Genomic DNA, 22,394 nt, shown 5'->3' with positions numbered 1-22,394 from the left:
CTGTCTTACAGCCCGTTTAAAGCCCAGTGAGCAGGCCGTTACAGCAGTCTAACCTGCTGGAGACAAACGCATGGATCAGTCTTTCTAAGTCTGGTTTAGACACTATTCCTTTGATTCTGGCAATGTTTTTTAGATGGTAAAAAGCTGCTGATGTTACAGATTTAATGTGGCTGTTAAAGTTCAGATCTGAGTCCAATATTACCCTGAGATTTCTAACTTGATTATTAGGTTTAAGAGAGAGAGTCTCAAGGTGACTGATAACACTTTCTCTTTGTTTCTGTGGGCCACAGACAATGATTTCAGTTTTGTCTGAGTTTAGCTGGAGGAAATTGTTTTGCATCCACACACTGATCTGTTCGATGCAGCGACACAGTGTATCTACAGGCCCGTGTTCTCCTGCCGTCAGTGACACGTCGATCTGAGTGTCATCTGCATAGTTGTGCTAGGACACATTATAGCTGCGTATTAGCTGGCCTAATGGAAGCATGTACAGGTTGAAGAGCACGGGTCCCAGGATTGAATTAAATACACACTGATTTAACAGTGAAGCGGAGAGGTGGAAGAGTGACAACACAGGCATGAATGCATTCAATCTGTTTTGGTGACGCAACTCCACGAGTGCCTGTGGTACACTGAAATACTGACTTCTCAGTCGGCAGAAGACCAGCAAAGGAGGAATTTTCCAGCTAAATGATAATACAAAGCACTTTCTGAAGAAGAAAAGGGGAAAGCTATGACCTGGGCAAATATGTTGCTCGACTTGAAAAGAGAAAGATAAAGCAAGTCAACCCCTCAAGGAGAGAGCAGCGGAAAAGCACGTCTCTGACGAATGGCAGATTATCTCTCCAGAAACGTGTGCAACACTGATGTCAAGGAGGATAGAGTCTCTCATAAAGAATATACAAAATGTTGAAAAATAAAAGATCTGATACTTTTATGTGATATTGCGCAGGGATGTTTACTTCTGCTGCAAAGTGTAATGAGAATGCTTTACCTACTCTCTTGCTGTTATATTTTCCCACAAAATTGAAGTGGGTGACAGCTCCATTCCTGAATGAATTCTGTTGTTGTTTTAGTAATATCTGGAGGATGGATGGTAGAAGTGGGCGTGTCCTCACTGTGGAAAGTATTTAAAGGAGCTGCAAACCTGTGGTGTGAAACACAAAAGCGTAGTTAGCAGAAGATTAGTTCCTCCAGTCTGCGTTGCCACATTCCTTCGTCTACTGAACTGAGTGAGTCTGAATCGGGTTCACATCTTTCTCTGTCTGCATATGTTTGAATTAGAAGACCTTTGATTTATATCGTATGTTAAAAATCTTTACTGCAGTCAGCACAGAATATCAGCTGTGAATTACATGCCTATGGGGTTCTCTTAATTCAAAGCAAAGGAAGCTAGTTTGGTGCATATAAGTATATATTTAATATATACAAACGCACGTGTCTGTGTGTGTGTGTGGACTTCTGACATTGACTTGAATTCAGTGAAGGATCCTTTGTGGCTGATATAAATGCCCCCCAGGCATATGGGTCATGAGAGCAGATGAGGGAAGCTTATCACCACCCCCCTGGAGGAAAAAACTTTGAAGAAAAGCACTCTGTGGTGTGTTATTGTACATCTGCTGCTGATAACATGAGAATTAGTGTAGCCTTTGCAATCTGATCATGTATTCCATCCAAACTAGAGGGAGGGTTCAGGAATAACAGCTCTTTATTATGCACAATTCCTTTGCAGGGTTTCAGTTGGGATTGGACATATTCAGAAAGCCATGAATACAATTTTCAATTTTCATTACGTTTAGCAGGTATGTGACTCCCATCTTCAATTGTAGTTTCAGGTTCGTTCTTTCTTTAGTGTTGTTTGAATAGGTGAAATGTCTCTCAGACAGGTTGGGAACAGGTGATGGATTTTTCCATTGCAGAATAATCTACTGTCTCTTCTGTCACAAATTGTGGTTGTCGGCGTGTAGAAAAATCCAGTTAACTTTTGGGGGCATTTGACTGAAACTGAACAGAGAGCATAACTCTATACACTTTGGAATTCAACTTTTGACTCTCGTCAAATCATCAGCAAACACTGGTGAGCCAGAGTCTTTGGAGGTCATGCTAAATCATGCGATCACACCGACTCCACATGTTTTAAAGATGATGCTCCAAATAATCTCCACACTTTATTCCTCTGGTTCGGGTTCTTCAAAACGCGCTGTTACAGAACTGCTTTTATTTATTTATTTAGCTTTTGCAGCAAAGGCTCGTGTAAGGTTTGCACTTTGCAGTGAACCCTTTGTATTTCCTCTGTGAAGTGTTCTCTTCATGAGTGAGGCTTTTTTTTTTTTTAGTATAGAAAGCATCCTTTGATCATCCAACATTGCTGTCCTCTGCAGACATCCAAGCCTTTTTACGTTAAAAAGAGCTCACCAGCACATTCATTTTTCTCATAAAAAAAAACAAATTGTTGGTTTGGCCTCTCCTTGTGTTTCTATCTTACTTGTTTGTTACTGTCTCTTTTTTTTGCTGCTTCAGGAAGACCTGTTCAATGTGTATTCAAAGCTCCCTCGACTGCAGTTTGTGGGTTCCTACAGCTGCCAAATGCAGGAATCAGGTCCGACCTTTTCCCTGCATAATTATTAATGAAGAAATAATAATAGGCCACACCTGTCCATGACACTGACAACTGTCCATTTATGACTGAGCCCATAAATAGGAGGGTTATACATATTAAAGAGCTGCATTTTCCAATCCTGCCTCATTCTACGCCTGTACTTACTTAATACTTGTAACTTGAGTATGTCTTGAAAAACTGCAAAAATACCTGAACATTGAGTTTGTGTCTAAATATTTTCAGATCTCATGTGCATACTATTCCCAGTTTCAGTTGGTCACACTGCATGCAGGATGCGTGACATGCTCCTCAGTCCAGCAGGAGCTGGAGAAACTGCGCTCTGAGTAGAGTGATGCGAATCTCTTCCTGACGTCACACAGCCTCACGCTCGCTGCTATCGATCTTATTCCTCCTCGTCACACACTGTTAGTTTCAGGCAAACAGTTTAGCTTTTATTTAACAGATTATTGGCCATAGCAGCAAAGAGATTTGATTTCTGGGCATAAGATACCCCACAAGTAGAGCAATTTCAGCCGTGAGGATTCAGCTTCATTCCATGCTGACTTTTTTCTCAAACTCGAAATACTTGGCACTGAGGCAGGGGCTGTGTAACAATCCCCTCTGCATAGTTGGATGATGAACATTTAACTTGTTTTTTATATTTTTTTGCCTTGCCGGCAGTTTGGCTCTGTGAATGTTAAAAATAATCGACTTACGAAGAGTGAAGTCTCAGCATGTAATATATAGAGCGTTGTCTTAAAGACATTTTACAGATTTGCAGTCTGGCCAAGGACCCTCTGGAGAAAGAGTCTTAGACTTTTAATGCAGAGCTCTAATCAGGTGAAGATTGTTTTCATTATTCTTTATTTTAACAGATATCTGCAAAACTCTCCTAAGCTTCAGTTTTACTTTTTGTTCAGTTGTAATGTAGGAAATGTTATATTAACATAATATCTCTGCCATAGATTTGATTTAAACTTGGATTTCATTGGCTATCACTGTCTTGAGAATTATTTCTAAGCAAACAACCTGTAAAATCACAAGAATGCAGCTTCTCCTTTCAGGTCTCTCAGAGACCGGGGGCCAAATACATAAAACTGCGTGTACGCACATAGGCAGAAATGTAATATAGAAAACATATAATTTTATTGTGATTTATAAGGGGATGTGTACGTATGGTTCTCTTTTCAATAAACGTCAGTCATTGCGAAACTATGTGCACATGCACAAACCTGATTCCATTCAGTTTTAATAAGCTGCAGATGCTCCCTGATGAAGTGCAGTTTTACTAACTCTGAGAGATCATTGGAATAGAGAAACGTAAGTCTGTTTCATTCGGAGATTTCAGTTCTCGAATCACAAACAGAATAAAAACTGTTGGATTGATGAAAAGCAACAGAAGCGATCATCTCTGTAAAGACAGAGCAAAAGAGCTAAAAAAAATAGAAACAGTTGGATTATAAACTAGAGTACTTGTACTTTTACAGCCAATACACATGACCACAATGCGTGCCTGCAGGAATTTATAGCACCAACAATTAAATGAGAGAGGGTTAGGGTTTCGAAAAACTGATGATGAGAAAAAAAATCGCTGTCAATCTGCTCTATTGAAAATGTTTTTTAAATTTATTTTTGTTCCTATTTTTCACTCAGAAATAGACTGGTATGCGTGCTCTGAGGAACATAAGGTGCGCACACATTCTTCCTTTGTGGATACCAGTTTGTGTGTAGGTGGAGGTATGCATCATTTATGCATCCCGCCCCAGGTGGTTCGTAAGGATGGGTCATTTCCTTGTGTGACTCAGTGTTGGGTAAAAGCTGATCATGCAACCATACTATGTTTTTCTTGTGCTTGGCGACAACAGCAGACGTAGGCCCACTAACATGGCACTTCTGTTTTAGCGACAGTCTCGTGTAGGTCTCCTGAGACCCTTTCCACGATAAACAGGAGGCTTACTGTTCTGCCGCTTTGTCAATGCAGCAGCCGGCACATCTTTAAATTGCAAAGTGCACAAATTCTCTTTTTCACAATGGTACTGCTTCCCAGGAGACAGTTTTTAAAAACCCATTCAGTGCTTTGACAGGGAGGGATTACCTGTCAAAGTTCCTCTTGAAAATCCATCCAAATGACTTTCTTTTCATCTTCGACTGGTCATGAAATATGTCCAAAATCCTGTACATGTCCCTTGGTCATTCTCCACTTAATCATTTGACAACTCTTAAACCACCCTTTGGCAAATCTGATTAACATCTTCCGTATAACTTTAGTGTCTTTACATATTCTGACTAGCTCTGACTAGCTCTCATATAGCTCTCATTATGTAGAAACATTTTAATATGTAGGGACAAAATATGCTATCTGCAACCCCCCCCCCCCCAAAAAAAAAACCAATTACTTGAGTCTCATGTTATAAAAGGTGGAAGCAGCACTGCCTGTCATTTTGAATACAAAGTTCAACTGCTCAGTGTAAGCTACCACGCCCACACTGCTGTATTACTAGAAAGATCTCATGATCTCATATTTTCACTACAAAAGGTCACAGGCTCGTATGCCCCTCGCAGCACACAGATCATTGCATGCTCTCAAGACGACTTGCGAGTCTGTGTTATTCAAACTCTCCAGATACTGAATGATGTAGATTTATTTTGTCTTTAGCATGTTTCCTCACACAACGATGAAAATACTGCATTTTGACACAAAATGCATTTTCTATCGCTTATCCTTTAGGCCATTATTCATTTGATAAACACACACACACACACACACACATATATATATATTGTACAGTATAAGGTTAAAAAGGTGTCCAACGGCAAAACAGCTTATAAGTTTTTTGCATTAAACGATTACTCTTTATGTAAAGAATAGGTTTATTTAAGTTGTTGCCCCAAGCTCGGCAAACTTAAGTTCACTTTACATTTTCAAAGCTCGCGACAAAAGCTGATGAGTGAAGCCTGGATGAACAAAGTGAATAGATTTGCATTCCATGGCTGTAGAAGTAAATAAAATGCATTTATTCATTTGCTTTGTTTGATGTAATTGAAAGTGAAATGTATAAAGTTTAGCTGCTGTCTTTCTTGCTGTTCCCTTTCTTGTCCGATGTTAGGAGGTGTTATCTGATTCAGATGCAGTAGTTGTTTGTTGGGTTGGTATGAAGTCTGGTTTTGTGTGTTGTTTTGTTAAGCTGCCTTTCGGCTTGTCTGTCAGCAGGATAGCACAATCCTGAGCTGGGAGGAGGCGCCCTCTTACCTACTGCGGCATCTGCCAGCAATTTCTTTTTCTTGCTGTCGTAGATTTATTGGCATATGAACAAGCCGCGAAGTCATTGTCAGTCTTATTATTGCTTCATGGGAACCTGCCTGGTGGACAGGCTATTGCAGAGGAATGTACGATGTGCGTGTGGGTGCGGTTGTGTGTGTGTCTCTGTGTGGAAAACGTTTTCCTTTGGTTGTCAGTCATGACACACACTACACTAAAGGGTATAGAAGGAATAAACAAGTAGATTTTCACTTGTTTTTGGTTCTCACTAGTTTTCCACTATTTGTGTAGGTTTTTCCTTTGTTTTAGAATTCTAATTCTAGTTTTAATAGCAAAGTTAGATATCTTAGCACACACTCAACACACCAGAAAACCTTCTGGATGCTTTTACAGTACTCACTCACGAATCACACTGTAATTCAGCATGAATATATCCGTTGCAGAACCGCCACATTGCACACTGCTCCATGCATGCAACAAAAATGAACTATCCAAGATAGCTGTATGGTGTTTTTGTAAATCAGACACTGTCAGCTGCCTCTAAATAGCAGGTTACATCTTCAAAATGTTGGTGCTGTAACTCCAGGTTTGACTGTGTCAGCGGCACAAACAGAAACTCAGTGAACTGTACGGCAGAATGAAAACATGCTCAAGCCTGTGTGTCGAGATACAGCGAAGGGATTTACAGCAAGGGGTGTATCTTGCATGGGAAAACAAGTGTAAAGAAGTCTGTGAACTATAAAAGCCTGAAACTGTCATTTAAAAAAAGTAAAACTGTTAAAAATAGGAGACAGTTAGAATAGGCAGTGTTTACAGTTATGGTTTGCTAAAACTCCTTGTAGATGTTTAACTAAATGAAACAATTAAAATTTGATTTTCTCAAAGCAATAAATGGCTCAAATGCAGCAACAGTTTGGATAAACACTTGTTTCTCTGCAGGTGGTGGTACAAATGCAACGTTACCACCATAAACACAGCAGTTCAGCTGTATTATAAACCTCAGCGTACAGTCATTTACATTAACAAATCGCTAAATACCATCCCAGCTGTTGTTGAAGCTTTGACTTTATACGACTTGGATGTGGACTCTAACCTCAGATTCTGAGCACTGTGCAGGGTTTCATACAAGATAATGACTTGTCATCACTCTCCAGGTAGCATGTGAGACTCAGCTGAGGTGTAATAATGTCAAAATGTGCAAATATAATAAGGGTTATAATAGAAACTCAACCATTCCTCCACCGTGAATCACTTTAATGTTCTTATAGATTGTCTCAGAGTCTAGTCTCAGATATTATGCAAAAAATGCTAATTTGATCTGCCAAGATTTCATATTTAACAAAGAGAACTAATGTGTCTAAAAAGAGGGCAATGTCAGAGCTGGCAGTTGGCAATGAGGTCCACCTGACATCATTATCAGTTGTTTCCTAATGATTAGTTGTTTCCCATTTATATACAACACGCAGAAAGCAAAACAGAAAATGTTACGATCTGGGCATCCCTGACAGACACAATTTACTTGTTTTCTTTCTCGCCTTCGACACGAGTTCCCAATCTGTGCTTGTGCAGCTCTATCTCTACAGTGTTATGTCTTGCCTTTTCAAGCCCACAGAAGTTCCACGGTGTTTGAGCAGAGTCGAAGGTGAGCAGCCAGGGGAATGGTGGAGATGGAGGCAGGAGACAATTTGCATATTCATAGATCTGCGCATACTAAATGAGGCTGAGGTGCAGGGTTATATCTAAGCCATTTTAATGTGTGAAGGAATCATGAGGAAAACGTTTGAGTAAGTAAGTAACAGTAATAAATAGAGAGAAAAGGATTTAAGTTTGGAGGGATTTATTCAATAGCAAAACATATTGAGCTTTAGAAAAGCTTTAGAAAAGGGAGCAGTACAAGTAAATATTTATATACCATATATATATTTATATATTGGAGAGAACAGTTTTTGAGGAAACAGTCAGTTCTCCAGAGACTCTTATGGTGCGCTCAATAAACGTACTCCTTTCCTTAAAGACGGAGTTTTTCCATTTCCCAATTAGTGAAACTGGGCAAAATGTAGTTCCAAATCTGTACCTTTTAGCGCTCCAATTTTAGTCCAGTAATCACAATTAAGCTTTTAAGGAGCAACATGTATGACATTTAATTTAAAAAAAAATAATACATATGAGACACAATGAGATCTCAGGACAGATTGTAAAATACACAAGTTGGTCCACGTAAAAATATTCAGTAATTTCACAGTTAAGGCTCAGTACACCAGTGCACAGTAACCACATTTTCTTTCTTCTGTCTCTACTGGAATACAGCTCCCTTCGCTAAACTGCTGACATTTCCACTCCTGTCGCGATGTGATGAAGTTAACGGTTGCAATGTAGTGATGTTGACAGCTGTCACTCTTTGCTAAGTCAAAAATGCCACATGAGAGGTGAACTTTAAGTGAGAGATGGCTGGTCTAAATCCTTTCCTGCACAATCATTTCAAAAGTCATTTCACTTTTCTACTTTGGCTGTTCCATCTTTAGCTTCTATTCCACATCACTTCCACCTGCTAATGATAAGGGTTAGGAGTTAAAAGTTTAGGGTTAGAATTAATGTATACAGTGCCTTGCAAAGGTATTCACCCCCTTTGACTTTTTACCTAATTTGTAACATTCCAACCTGTAATTTAAATGACCACAGTAAGCCGTACACTCCATAGAGCTGGGTTTTATGGAAGAGTGGCCAAAAAAAAGCCATAACTTAGTGTTAAAAATAAGAAGGCACGTTTTGAGTTTGCCAAAAGGCATGTGGGCGACTCCCCAAATATATGGAGAAAGGTGCTCTGGTCAGATGAGACTAAAATTGAGCTTTTCGGCCACCGAGGAAAACGCTATGTCTGGCGCAAACCCAACACATCCCATCGCCTCAAGAACACCATCCCCCCAGTGAAACGTGGTGGTGGCAGCATCGTGCTGTGGGGATGTTTTTCAGCAGCAGGGACTGGGAAACTGGTCCGAGTCGAGGGAAAGATGGATGGTGTTAAATACAGGGACATTCTTCAGCAAAGCCTGTGTCAGTCTGCCTGTGATTTCAGACTGGGACGGAGGTTCACCTTCCAGCAGGTCAATGACCCAAAGCATAGTACTCAAGCAACACTCGAGTGGTTTAAGGGGAAACATTTAAATGTGTTGGAATGGCCTAGCCGTCCAAATCCAGACCTCAATCCAATTGAGAATCTGTGGTTAGACTAGAACATTGCTGTTCACAAGCGAAAACCATCCAATATGGAGGAGCTGGAGCAGTTTTGCCTTGAGGAATGAGCAAAAATCCCAGTGGTAAGATGTGCCAAGCTCATAGAGACTTATCCAAAGTGACTTGCAGCTGTGATTGCCGCAAAGGGTGGCTCTACAAACAGTATTGACTTTCGAGGGGGTGAACAGTTATGCACGCTGAAGTTTTCTGTTCTTTTGTCCTATTTATTGTTTGCTTCACAAAATAATACATCTTCAAAGTTGTAGGCACTTTCTGTAAATGAAATGGTGCAAACTCTCAAACAATCCATTTTAATTCCAGGTTGTAACGCAACAAAACATGAAAAATGCCACAGGGGGGTGGATACTTTTGCAGGCCACTGTGTGGCTAGATTCAGAGAATCAAAAACACATGGTTGGAGTGAGAAAACTATACGTTGTCACGTGATTACACAAAACAACTGCTGGCTGTAAACCATGTCATCTCATCATTTTTAAGCCTGGATTATGAAACTACAACATTTTGGACATGCACACAGGGTACAAAGGGAAATACTTGCCTTATTATTTATCAAGGAACTTTTACAGACAATCCAAAGGTGTTCAGTGTTCCCTGACAGTATTGACAGAACATCTCATCACAGCTCCCTTCCCCTCTATGTGCAAAATCATCTCACTCAAAGGCAAAAGAACAAATTCTTCCAGAATTCAGCAGCAACAACCACCTAATTCCCAAAGTTGTTCCACCAGTTAGGGGTCCAATCTGATTTCATCCAAATCTAGCAATACTGGTCACTGATTCTAAGTTGGGTTAAAGGTAGGGTAGGAGATCCTGGATTTTGAGTCCAGCAAAGCTGCATTTTGAAAATACACAGGTAAAAAGTCCCAACCCTTTTCTTCACTTTTCCCCCGAAGGCACGCCTCTAGAGTACATGAACGCGCACGAGCACGAAGGTGCACGAACGCTGTTCTGACAGCAAGCATCGATCGTTGCCGTATTTAGTATTTAGTATTTAGTTTATGCTAACTATACGTTTAATAATGCTAGGTGCTAGCCAAGCTGGCTCTAGTTTAGCTTCCTGCCAAGCTTCTGGGCGAGTAATTCGTTCACGGAGCAGGGTACGCGCACAGGGGGAAGGAGGGGGAGGGGGGAGCAGATTGCAGTTTGATAGACGGCATCAGTATCCAATCATTGTGAACGGACCGTTCACAATGATTGGATACTGTTTTTCCTAGAGTGTACGTTCTAGAGGCCACTAAAACTTTTCATATTTGTGTCAAAACTTTTAATTAATTGGTTGCAATGGGGGTGTGAAGAGTATTTCAAGCAATATGTAAAAAAATGTTCCAGAAAAAGATCCCCTACCCCGCCTTTAAGTAGCAGTGAACTCTGTAGCACAAACTGAAATAGGAAAAAAAAAAATCTAAGTCAGGATTCAAACAAGAGGTGTAACATTTTTTCCCCTCTTTTTCTTTTAAATATGCACCATTAATTCGGGTATTTTAAGCACAGAAAAAAAGAGGAAGCCATAAAAAATCCTCCTTGAGGGGCTGCCGATATGTTTGTTTGGTAATATTCATTCTGATATATTGCTGAAGAGTAAGTTGATATCACATGAGTGACTCTAATAGGAATTTCTCACTTTGAATTCAAACATTTCGCATGGGAGCCATCTGTAATGAGGCTGTCATCCCACATCATGAGATTGTGTTCTGATTAGAGGGATTAAAAATGATGCTAAACTCAGCTGTACCACCGAAGGAAGGCCAATCTCCTCCCTCTATCAATTCATTGAACAGTGGATTAGAATGGTTTAGTATTTTAGTCTAATCATTTGTGACATCAGTTGTGTGTTTCTACCTCCAAAGGAAAATATGAACAGCGGTATTCACTTAGAACCGAGGTTTTAACCACTGCCAGATTAAAGACAAAGCCATTTCCTCATTGTGTTTCTTTCCTCCCAGGATGCCTGTTGAGATACGGTCAATAAGAGACAGATCTGAAGTGGGTCGGTTTCCATCTGTCACTCTTGGGTTTGGCGAAGACGAAGAGGAAGAAAGAGAAGAAGCGACAGAAAATGATGTGAAAGAAGAAAACGCATGTCGCCGGTGGTTGCGTAAGGCGTGCCCATGCTGTTTTACCCCACCAAACGACGATGACATCACAGACACTGTGGTCACAGGGGTTGATGATCCAGATAAGGACGAGGGGACAGATGGTGAAAAGCCTACGACTGGTGAAACTGATCTTGATGGTGATTAGAGCTCACACGTGCTTTTTTTCTTTCAGGAAAAGAAACAAAACAGCCACATGTTTGACCTCAGTCTATCCCGTCTCTGTTTTCACAGAACTCCTTTTGAAAGTGAAATCAATAGACCTGATGAAAAGCAAATCAGGGGAGAACCGCACGGAGCATCATACAGATCTCTACCAGAGTGACAACCTCATCCTCCGCAGAGGGCAGAATTTCCAGATGTGGTTAACCTTGTCTCGACCTTTTGACCCCAACACAGACGAGCTTCATCTTGAGCTGAAAACAGGTCAGTGAAAGAAAGCTGAGAGCTAAAGTTCATCCCTACGAATCACAAATTCAAGAGTTTTATGCTATCACTTTAATGGGGAAAAGAAATCCTCCTGGTCTCATGAAATCCCTATGTGGGCTAACTGAGAGAATTCCTGCCATTCAAATTAACCTCTCCAGAGGCCAAATGTGAGACTTGGCCGGGGCTGCTTCCCTGAAACCCTGTGCAGAGCAGCACATTACCATTGAGAGAAAGAGACAGGATGAAGTTGCACCAACAAGATGTTTTGCCTTAATACTCATGTCTTATGTTGTTTTATTTTTCTATAATTGACTTAAAGCTGCCGTCGGCAGGTTTTCAAAATTGCGAGTCTAAAGTCGGAAAATTCGAACTGACACAACTTTCAGGTCCCTCCCCAACCTCTAACAAGCTCCGAATCCCCCCCCAAACCCCTCCCCCTCTGTGGACGAGGTTGTGCACGTGAGTTCACACCAGTGTGAGCGCACACAAGCTGGGGCAGACTCACGCTCAGCAGCGTGTGCACAAGCTGTGATTGACAGGTAGGATTCCTCCACCCTAACTTGATTGGTTAAAAACAGCCGGGAGCGCTCGGTTTTTGCAAGCATGATTACAGGCTTCAGAGGGAGCTACAGATTTCGTTATTTTTCCTAAACAGCCTATTTAATATTCTACTTCCAGAATTCCATGACAGTTTAAGCTTATATGACTAAAAAAAAGTTGCCGACGGCAGCTTTAAGTATTTCCATCACATGTACAATTTCCACTAAGTTAATTACAATGATTCAATATGAATAGATTAACATAATATTTTATCAAATTAAGTTAAAGCAAATTTACAAAGAAAGCCTGTTATTTTATTCAGTTTTTACATGTCAGAACAATGCATTTCAACTGTTCTGCAACGTATAACTAGGCTTTGTGACCTTACTCTCTGTAAAAACAGATTTGCATTTTATCTGAGGAAAAGAAGAGCATTAACAGGGAAATGTACATATGATTACATTTCTCAGCACCTTACGGCACGAAGGAACATAAATCACGTTTGAGATTTTATAATTACGTACAAGAAGATAACTACAATCTGTTGCTGTTACGATTGGCTTGTTGGCCATGATTGGACCCGACAAGAAAGTTTTCAGAACTGTTTCTGTTTGTGTGTTACTTTGAGATTCATAGCAGGATAAAATACTGCATTGCTGACTCATTTAAAGCCTGAATAGGCTTAAGTGGAGGTGCCCCTTCGCTTTATCTGTAAACAGAATTTTTATGCATGATTTTCTCTCATCTATCAAAGCTTATCTTCATTTTATTAATGATGAATGAAGGTGATAGAAAAGGCTTAAGGAAACGGGACCCATTTTTGTTGATTTTCTGTCATGCCATTGCAGTTGAAAATGTACTAGAAACTGAAATTGTGACAGTAGTCAGTCTTTTGACATAATCATCACCATTTTCATTAAGTGCGTGAAAAACATTGTATGTGTGAGATATAATACATTTGCATAGGAAGAACGAGGCACAGCCAGGGGGGATTTTTTTTGGTTACGATTGCTATGGTAACAGCTCTGTTGCTATGCTCCTGAGAGACGGTTTCAAAGATACAGTTCTTAAGTCCTGTGCTAACTAACGACCCCCCAAAAGCCAGTTCACCAGAAATGTTGCCAGTGCCCAGTGTCAACCTACCTCCTCTTTACCTGTTCTTGTCTACCTTTGCATTTCCCCCCGAACTGTGCTGACTGCTGTAAAACAGGGAGGACACCGACAAATTTAGATCCTTTCAATTACAGCTGTGCATGATAACAAATGACGCTCGAAGAGAGTAATTACAGTCTCTTTTACTGGAAGGCTGTGCGTCTATCCAAGGAGGATAGACGCACAGCCTTCCACCCTATGTTCAGTGTTTCAGTTGATGAAATATCCTTTGTTGATTCAATGAGCGCTATAAATTGACCAAAGTGATGTGTTTTGTTTTTTAATATATTCTGTAATGTTCACTTCGGAGGACAAAAAGAAAAAGGAAAATCAAACCCCATCCTACTGAGTCTACAATTTGAGGTAATAAGGAATATAGCAACACTGATTATGAATAATCATCAAGTAATTTCAAACCACCTGCCATACCAGCAATAAGCAGAAGAACTTAATACCAGAAAATGAAGATAATACAAGTTTATCTGCTTTAGAAAATCATGCATCAATAACAAAACAAAATTTTACACAGGAATCTGCCATTTTTCTGCCCCCTGTTTTTCGTTGCCTCTGCAGTGCCCCGGACTCAGTTCCAACTCCTCAGATGGGAGCAGTCCTGAATGAAAGCTAATCGCAGGCTGTGTTAAAACAACAACACACTTACTATTAGATACTGTATAAAGTCATGAAGAAAATATGACAATATGCCCATTAGACTGAGATATGATATGATGCTCTTTGCAAAGTTGGCATTTGGGCTGTGCGGGAGGACATGTGACTGTCACTGAATGTGAAGAAACAGTTGTTTATTTGGTCTCTTGCTGTGTTAGACGAGAGACCTCAGCCAACAGCTGCTGAGTTAACCTCAGCAGAATATCTGAAAAAGAAGGGAAACAGCTTGAATCCGTCCAAAGGGAAGAAAATCCGAAATGCCTTGATTTTCTTGTTTTAGCTGGTTTCTTTCATCTGAACAGAAACCTTAGTTTGACACTGTCGTGTACTGTCGTGTAATTGTGGCTGCATATCTACAACCCCAAATCCAGAAAGATTGGAATTAATTTATCTGTAACAGAACATAGAAAACATCAAAAGTTGAAAGTGAGACATTTTACCATTTCACAAAATACTTGAATTTGATGGCACAGGTCCAAGTTTACCACTGTGTAGCATCCTCTAAATAGCCTGTAGGAGAGAGAGGCTGTCCCATTCTTGTTTGATGCATGATTCTAGTTGCTTAAAAGTTCTGGGAACAATGTCCAGGGACTGGGTCAAGGGTGCGGTCCTGGTATCTGCTCCCGAATATCTAAACTCAATCATACAGGCTAATGCTTCTTTTTTGACTGCTTTGTATCTGTCAGGAGTGACGTCTGAAACTGCCATCCCTGCACAATAGGCAGTCTTAATCCAAGCTAATTTCCATCACTGGTTCCACAAGATACCGAATGCCGTCAGACCAGTGGTGTCCTTCTCTGCTGTCAAGAATCTTTTGAAGACTAATTTCTTCCAAGAACACGTCCTCTCCTAACACTGCTAACACCCTAACATGCCTAACCTGCACTTATTTTGTACTGGTCTACCTGCCCTACTTGAACCCTGTCACAAAGACAAAATTAAAAATAGATTGAGCGCTTAAAGTGCAATTCTGAAGTTTGAATTTTGTTCTTCCTTTGTAAGCCCCTTTGAAATAAAGTGTAAATGTGTTGGATCTTATTTTGAGGATTTAAATAAAATAGAATAGATATTCATCCATTAGATCACAGGGAATCGTAGATCTTATTGAGGCACTGCACGCGCTTATACCGGCTGAACAGTTAGTTGAACAGGCTCGCTCCACTGCAGTCTTTGTTGTTTTTTTTAATGAATTTGCCACCTCAAAAAGTCAAACTTTGATCCTAATGCCAGAGATGCACAGCTGCTGCTTCAGATCCAGCTGGTGGTTCATTCTGCTGCCTCGATGTCTCCCTGCTGTTTTTATGTTCCTCACTAGCTATCTGCAATCCAGTGGGCCCCTGGGTTTGTGTTCACAATGAATGTTTCATTTGTTTCATTAATTTCTTTCCAAGAGGGGTTCGATTCCTCGAGTCACAGCCATTCATGGGCCTGTCTGTTCATAACTGAATTAGATAAGAATCAACATTTCCTGCTGGAACTGAAACATAGCAAATAGCTTCTGTTAGGGTATCTGAAAACAGCACCCAGGTCACAGCCAGACAGGAAAGAAGGAAAGCCATTGAGGGCTGTTGTTTTCCAGGATTCAGGGAAGAAGGTAGATGGAATGTTTGCCAACAGCTTTACTGTTTAAAGACTGTAAGTTGATTTATTGTACTTGACAGTGAATTTTGTTCATTCTCATTAACGTTTAACAGCATTTCTTTTCATTTCTTTTCAGTATTCATTTACTTTACTCATCATTACTGGCCATAACAGCAGGGACACTGAAGGTGAACTTCAAACTGCTGCTTAGGCCCATATTTTTCATACAGCTGCATTGAGATTAAAAATCATCACACAAGGCGTGTGTATGTGTGTAGGTGTGTGTGTATTCACACGCCCCCGCAGATTGTTCAGACAGTACATTCCGTAATCTCTCTGTTTGGTTTCAATTTACTCAAACTAACTGGGAATGCAGGTGTGGGTTTAATTCGAGTGGAAAAGCTACAGTCACTGAACTGAATAGATCCTTTCTGTTTGGGCATGTCATGGACAGCAACTGTTACTTTTTATCTCCTTTTTTCTCTGCTATGTGTGCATTCAATTCAATTCAATTCATTTTTATTTATATAGCGCCAAATACAACATGATGCATGATATGTGTCTCCTCTCACTGTCTTAGGGCCACTGCCAGCAGTGTCAAAGGGAACCCATGTGATCATCCCTCTGGTGGAGGAGCTCCAGGATGATTGTTGGGAAGCTGCGGTCATTAGACAGGAGGACAAAAGGTTAAAGCTGTCAGTGAATTCACCACCAACAGCTGTCATTGGCAGATATCAACTTACAGTGGAAACAAATTGTGCAAATGGGCAGGCCGTTTCTACACACAACCCCAGCAATGACATCTACATGTTGTTCAACCCCTGGTGTGAAGGTGAAATATTGGGTCTACTTTATCTTTGAACCCCAGATCAGAAAAAGTTGTGATAGTGTGGCAAATGCAGGACAAAAAGCATCGATTCGTACATTTACTGTGATTTTGCTTCTCATCAACTTCATATCACATGTTAACCTCCATTTAGCTTTTCAGCCCTGCAAGATATACTAAAAAAGTTCGGGATGGAGGCAGTTTAGGGCTTTTAATGAGATTATTTCTACATTTGAACATTTCAAACATATTGCAATAATGGTATTGTACAAACACAGTATCAACAAAAGTGTGACTCTAGATATTTTCACATATGACTTTGAAGCTGGGACTAATGCGACTTTGTTGCTCATCAGTGTCATGTGTATAGAAGTTAAAGCTTATTTTGGCAAACCAGATGCCATGTTTGAAAAAACGTGATTCAATCTTGTTCCTGACTTGGTCTCTTTTAGACGACTCCGTGTTCATGGATTCTGATGACGAGAGGCAGGAGTATATCATTAATGATGTCGGACGGATTTACTATGGCACAGAGAACCAAATTGGAGCGAGGACATGGAACTACGGACAGGTGAGTGGTTTGCACGGCTGCTCTCTGAGTCAGTGTGTGGTGAACAGAGCAGCAGAAACCGTTATGGCTTCTTAACCACGTTGTAACTTTTTTCTTTCTTTTATTCAGTTTAATGAAGAGATTCTTGCAACTTGCCTCTTTATCCTGAAGAAGAGTGGAACTCCCAACTCTGGTTTGGGAGACCCAGTTAATGTGGTGCGGATCATCTCAGCCATGGTGAGAATACAGCTGATCCACTGCCCTTCGTATTTACCTTCATAATCTTCCATTAATAAAAGTCACCCTGCTCACACACGGCACGTCACACCATCCTTAAACCAACTTGGCAGGAAAACTGCTGCATCCGGGGATCTAAACTGAGAAGCATCCTCTTTAAATTTGATACAGATTTGTATATTTAAATAAAAGGGTCCCAAGGGTCCCATCGCAGGACAAGGGTCCTCAGCAACTGGCAGTTAATTTGTCATGATGTTACGAACAAAGATTCACGGTCACCAGAAGATCAATCATACTTAATTTTACACCTTCCTCTTTCACCACCAGCTGGACAAAATTCCCAGAGATCCAATAAAATAACACATAGCATACATAGAAAACAGTTGAACAGTGAGTAATGAACAATGTGCAAATGTAGATGCAATCAGTTGAAATTTGTTTAAGTCTATATTCAACTGAGAATAGCTTAAAGGTGAATATATAAACAGAGCAACGTGACTGCTTTAAAGAAAGAAAAAAAGTAATTTTAAATTTAATGCCATCAATGCTTTTAAAAAAAAGTTTGGATGCCAAAGAATGAAAAGTCTTCAATGCTGACTTTTGTTAAAGCTGTCGCTGTGGATTAAAAGCCGAAAGGTCCTCCTCCTCTTAACAATGCAAGGACAATTTAAAGACTTTTAAAAGAATACAGGACACTTCCATTTACCTTGAATCAGAGAAGACATGCCATTTCTGGATTTCGTTGCACTATATTCATATGTTCTAGATGTAAAGTATATAACACATATGTTATATTTTTGGTTCCATTATTAGTTTTAGCAGCTTGTTGATAATTCTACACAAAAGCAAAGAAGAGTTCCAATTTGTACAGGAGCTTTGTTTACGATTTTAAACTTATAAGTAGTTTATTTTTCCTCATTTATCCAGATCAACTCACCTGATGACTTTGGTGTCCTGGAAGGAAACTGGTCAGGAGACTATTCGATGGGAACCTCTCCCACAGTTTGGAGTGGAAGTGTGGAAATCCTGCAAGAATACTATAAAAACAACGGCACCCCTGTTAAGTATGGCCAGTGCTGGGTTTTTGCTGGCCTTGTCACCACAGGTGAGCTGATTTTTTTTCTGCTCTATCACATGTGTTGATATGATCAACACATGTATGTGACTGCCACATGTTGCACAGATATTGACCACTGGTGTGTTATCACTCTTCTATCAGTTTTACGGTGTCTTGGCATTCCTTGTCGAACTGTGACCAACTTTAGCTCAGCTCACGATACGGATGTCTCCTTGACGACAGATGTGTACTTTGATGAGAAGCTGGAGCCCATAGAGCACCTCAATGCAGACTCTATCTGGTATGGCTGGTTAACGAAGCTAAACTCATCACGTCGCCCAGTAGTCTTCAGTTTTATTAACCTTGCCCTTTCCTAAAGGAACTTCCATGTGTGGAACGACTGCTGGATGTCTCGTCCAGATTTGCCTCCCGGTAACGGAGGGTGGCAGGCTGTTGATTCCACCCCGCAGGAGACCAGCCAGGGCACCTACCGCTGCGGGCCTGCTCCTCTCGCTGCTGTCCGCAACGGTCAGGTCTACCTCAAACATGACTGCCCCTTCGTGTTTGCTGAGGTTAGTGGAATGAGTGTTTTTCTTTTAATTCGCTTTTGGATTTTTTCCCATTACGGGAATGAAAAATGGTTTAAAAGGTTGACAGGACAAAAGAGAAAGAAACATGTGTTGTGTACTGCTGATGCTCTTAGAATATATATGGCAGCCGCCCAACTGTTCAGGGTGTTTTTCTTAACCCTTCTCTCCCGCTTCCCCTACGTGTAGGTGAACAGTGATAAAATATACTGGCAGAAGAATGTAGATGGTACCTTCAGTCAAATCTATAGTGAGAAGAAGATCGTGGGCCACTCTATCAGCACCAAGGCTGTAGGGTCAGAGGAGCGCAGTGATATCACACACTTTTACAAACATCCTGAAGGTATGATCAAGGAGCAGATCAAATGAAAACTTCAAGCGTTCTTGTCAAAAACACTTCGACCTGCTGAGCTATTACTGCTGTATTATTTATTAAATCAGCTCAATATCTGCTTTCCTTTTCAGGCTCAGAAGAGGAGCGCATTGCTGTGGAAACAGCCTGTAGCTACGGCTCCAAAGCGGAGGCCTACTCATCTCCCACAGCGGAGGATGTCTCTATGGAAGTGATCATGGATGGCGAGGGTCCCAAAATGGGAAGGGATGCGGAGCTGACGATCAAGCTGAAAAACAGGAGCAACGAACAGCGTAAAGTCACCCTGCACAGCCAGTTGGCAGTCATGTACTACACCGGAGTCCACAAAGCCACAGTCAGAAAAGACGAGACAGATGTGGAAATACTGCCCAATGAGGGTGAGTGAGCTTGGTCCTGTGACCCCTGCTACCCACCTGGGGAAAATGATAAAAGAAAAAAAACACTTTTTTTCCAGTTCTCTTGTTTTATTGTGAAAAAAGAATGATAGTGATAGTGATAGTGTGATAACTGGTCACTGACCAGTTATCACACTGGGCACACATGCAATCAGGTGCCAAATCCTGACAACAGACTGGGGTTCAAAATGCTCAAGAAGCAAACAACAGCCTTTAACACGCTACAAAACAGAGGCCGAAGGGACCAGAATTAGACTGGCTGACATTGTCTTAACTTTTGTTATTACACAAATCACCCATCGATTTCAGTATAATTTCAAATAGATCTCACTCAGAATCACTAAAATGAGAATTGTCAACAACATTGTCATCCGAGCAACACAGAACTCTGACAGGATGACAAACTGACTTCTTTTAAATATTCCTTCACATTTTAGCTGAATGAACCAATTCAGGGATCAATAAACTTTTATTTGATTAAAATGTGGTCTTTGCATCATAATATTACAATTGAGGATTTAAGTTAAAGCCAGAAACTGGTTAGATAAGCACACAACAAACAGCCACTCTGGCTTAGTAAGTAACAAAATCATCAAAATCCACCTTGGTGCTGAACCTTACCCACGTTCTTTCTTCTTCTTTTAACCACACTTCTCTACTTACATCTGTGATTACAGAAAAGATTTTGGAGTGGACCCTGGAGTACAAAGTGTATAAGAGCCAGCTTATTGATCAGGCTGCTCTGATGCTGACACTGTCAGGAAGGGTCAAAGAAACACAGCAGGTTCTGGCCACTCAGTTCAGTTTCAGACTCAGAACCCCAGATCTCATAATAAAGGTAAGCATCAAAGGTCATCAGGAAAACACTGCTGTGCAGAACATCTTAATCTATGTCTGATTTTTACTGCTTGCTGTTATGCTGTCACATAGCCAATCGGGAAGGCTGTGGTGGGAAACAAAATGGCAGTGGAGATTTCCTTCACTAACCCGCTACCACAGGTGCTGAAAGCAGTTATATTCCATGTGGAAGGACTAGGCCTTCTAGCTGCTCGAAAGATCAATTACGGGTGAGACTGAAAATATACTTCATCTTGGTACAGATTTTTTTTTAAGCATCATTCTCTTTTCTGATTGCTACCATCATTTCCTGTTTTCCCTTTAGAGATATTGGCAGCCATGCCTCTGTCACTCTCACGGAGTACTTCGTTCCCACCCTTGCCGGACAGAGGAAATTACTGGCTTCACTGGACTGCAAGCAGCTCACACAGGTTCATGGTGTGAGCAGCATTACTGTGGAGGACAAAAGCAGCGCTCCTCCACAGTGATGTGCAAACAAAAGCACTTTGACACTGAATGTTTTGTAATTTCCTCAATATACCAAAGGCTGATTCTTTTCCTTTTCTTTAATCATGAAGTCTTTTTTTCATTTATTTTTACGGATAGCCAATATTTAAATTTACAAAGATATGACACCACAGTTCAGATTTATTTTGCAACCGAACTGAGCACAGAGAGACAACTAATGGAAGAAAACATCTAAGAGCGAAGTAGTGGATATCACCTCCCAATGGCAAAACTTTTTATACTGTGTACCAGTATTAGCTTGCAGCCACTCCATACTAATTTAATGTGGATGACAGGACCATATGCAGACCAGTGAGGTGCAAATATTGTTTCTAGCAGTTCCAAAATAGCAGCAGAAGTAAGAGAGTTTGGCAGCTTTGATGAAGGAGAGATGCTTTTTTAAAGACCAGCTCAATATTTTCTGTAGAAAATGTTTTCTATTTATATATGCAAGATATTTATTTTGTTTATTTTGCCATGGATTAACAAGTATTTTATGTGGATATCTATTTGATACTGCAAATTATCATGTGTTATTAAAGCAACATTCGTTCAGAATGCACTTTGAAGTTGGTGACTGATTGATTGATGTTGGAGTCCAATTATCAGTCCAATCATGGAATTTTAGGTTGCTATGGAATCCCCTTTGGTTACCCATGGTGATGGGTTATGCCGCCTTGATGGCAACTTTCAGTGACATGCCCCAGATGCAGTTTAAAGAGTTCTGAGTAAACAAACTCAAAGAAAAGAAATGAATAAACAGCTACATTAACATGAACAAAACTCACTTTATTACAAATAGGGGAAACAGAAAATAGTTAATATATATGAATGGGTATTCATATTTTTGTGTGTCATAATGAGCAAGCTGAAATAAACCAGAGATCCCAGATATCAATTTTGCCAACAATATAAGATTTGCCATTTAACTCAAATATTTATGATTATATTGGTTCGCTCTGCATATCACTTAAATAAGAAGGTTTGTTTGAAACAAGGCCTTACCGCATACAAATGCTGTTTCTACTGATCTAATGGTGAACTCAAAAGTTTTTCATCTCTACCAAATCTTTTTATAGTTCTGCAGTTATGTCCTCAAACATTTGTTTATGTGTTTTATGCCAATCAATTTGATCCTGCTTTTAAACAATGCAAATCAACAGTACATTTTATAGCCTGAGTTATGTTTCATTTCAGAGGCCCAAATAACTTCTATTTAACAGGAAAACATGTGACTCTCAACATATTTCCATAATCATAGTGATTGCTCATATGGCAAAACAAAATTGTTCCCTATTTCCAACCATCAGTGACGTGATCAAATCAATAGAAGACTGAAATGGTCATAATCCCAAATAAAAGAATACAAAAATAAATAAATGGTGAAATGATGATAAATGCAACTAAATTCAAGTTCAATAATTAATTTATGCAAAAATCAATGTATAGAA

General features: G+C 40.2%; 1 protein-coding gene across 1 annotated transcript; it reads left to right on the top strand.

Annotated features, from left to right (window-relative positions):
• Window positions 1-1,154: 1,154 nt before the first annotated feature.
• LOC142400067 (protein-glutamine gamma-glutamyltransferase K-like) lies at window positions 1,155-21,512 on the top strand. The gene is made up of 14 exons (XM_075484658.1): window positions 1,155-1,232; window positions 11,054-11,343; window positions 11,438-11,629; window positions 16,155-16,406; window positions 16,853-16,971; window positions 17,080-17,187; window positions 18,115-18,292; window positions 18,407-18,545; window positions 18,624-18,816; window positions 19,021-19,174; window positions 19,297-19,581; window positions 20,277-20,437; window positions 20,530-20,666; window positions 20,762-21,512. The coding sequence occupies exons 2-14, from the start codon at window positions 11,055-11,057 to the stop codon at window positions 20,922-20,924; spliced, it is 2,370 nt and encodes a 789-aa protein (XP_075340773.1). The 5' UTR covers window positions 1,155-1,232; window position 11,054; the 3' UTR covers window positions 20,925-21,512.
• Window positions 21,513-22,394: the final 882 nt, after the last annotated feature.

Source organism: Odontesthes bonariensis, chromosome 15 (assembly GCF_027942865.1).
Source record: "Odontesthes bonariensis isolate fOdoBon6 chromosome 15, fOdoBon6.hap1, whole genome shotgun sequence".
Lineage (NCBI taxonomy): Eukaryota > Metazoa > Chordata > Actinopteri > Atheriniformes > Atherinopsidae > Odontesthes > Odontesthes bonariensis.
Note: the sequence above shows the minus strand (reverse complement) of the source record. Positions and strands in the feature narration are given on the sequence as shown.

What these genes read in the sequence shown, in the direction of transcription:
- LOC142400067 (XM_075484658.1), top strand. Translation starts at nt 11,055, where the DNA reads ATGCCTGTTGAGATACGGTCAATAAGAGACAGATCTGAAGTGGGTCGG. An exon ending in TGGTGAAACTGATCTTGATG is followed by an intron (nt 11,344 to 11,437) that starts GTGATTAGAGCT and finishes CTGTTTTCACAG; the next exon opens with AACTCCTTTTGAAAGTGAAA. An exon ending in GCCCCTTCGTGTTTGCTGAG is followed by an intron (nt 18,817 to 19,020) that starts GTTAGTGGAATG and finishes CCCTACGTGTAG; the next exon opens with GTGAACAGTGATAAAATATA.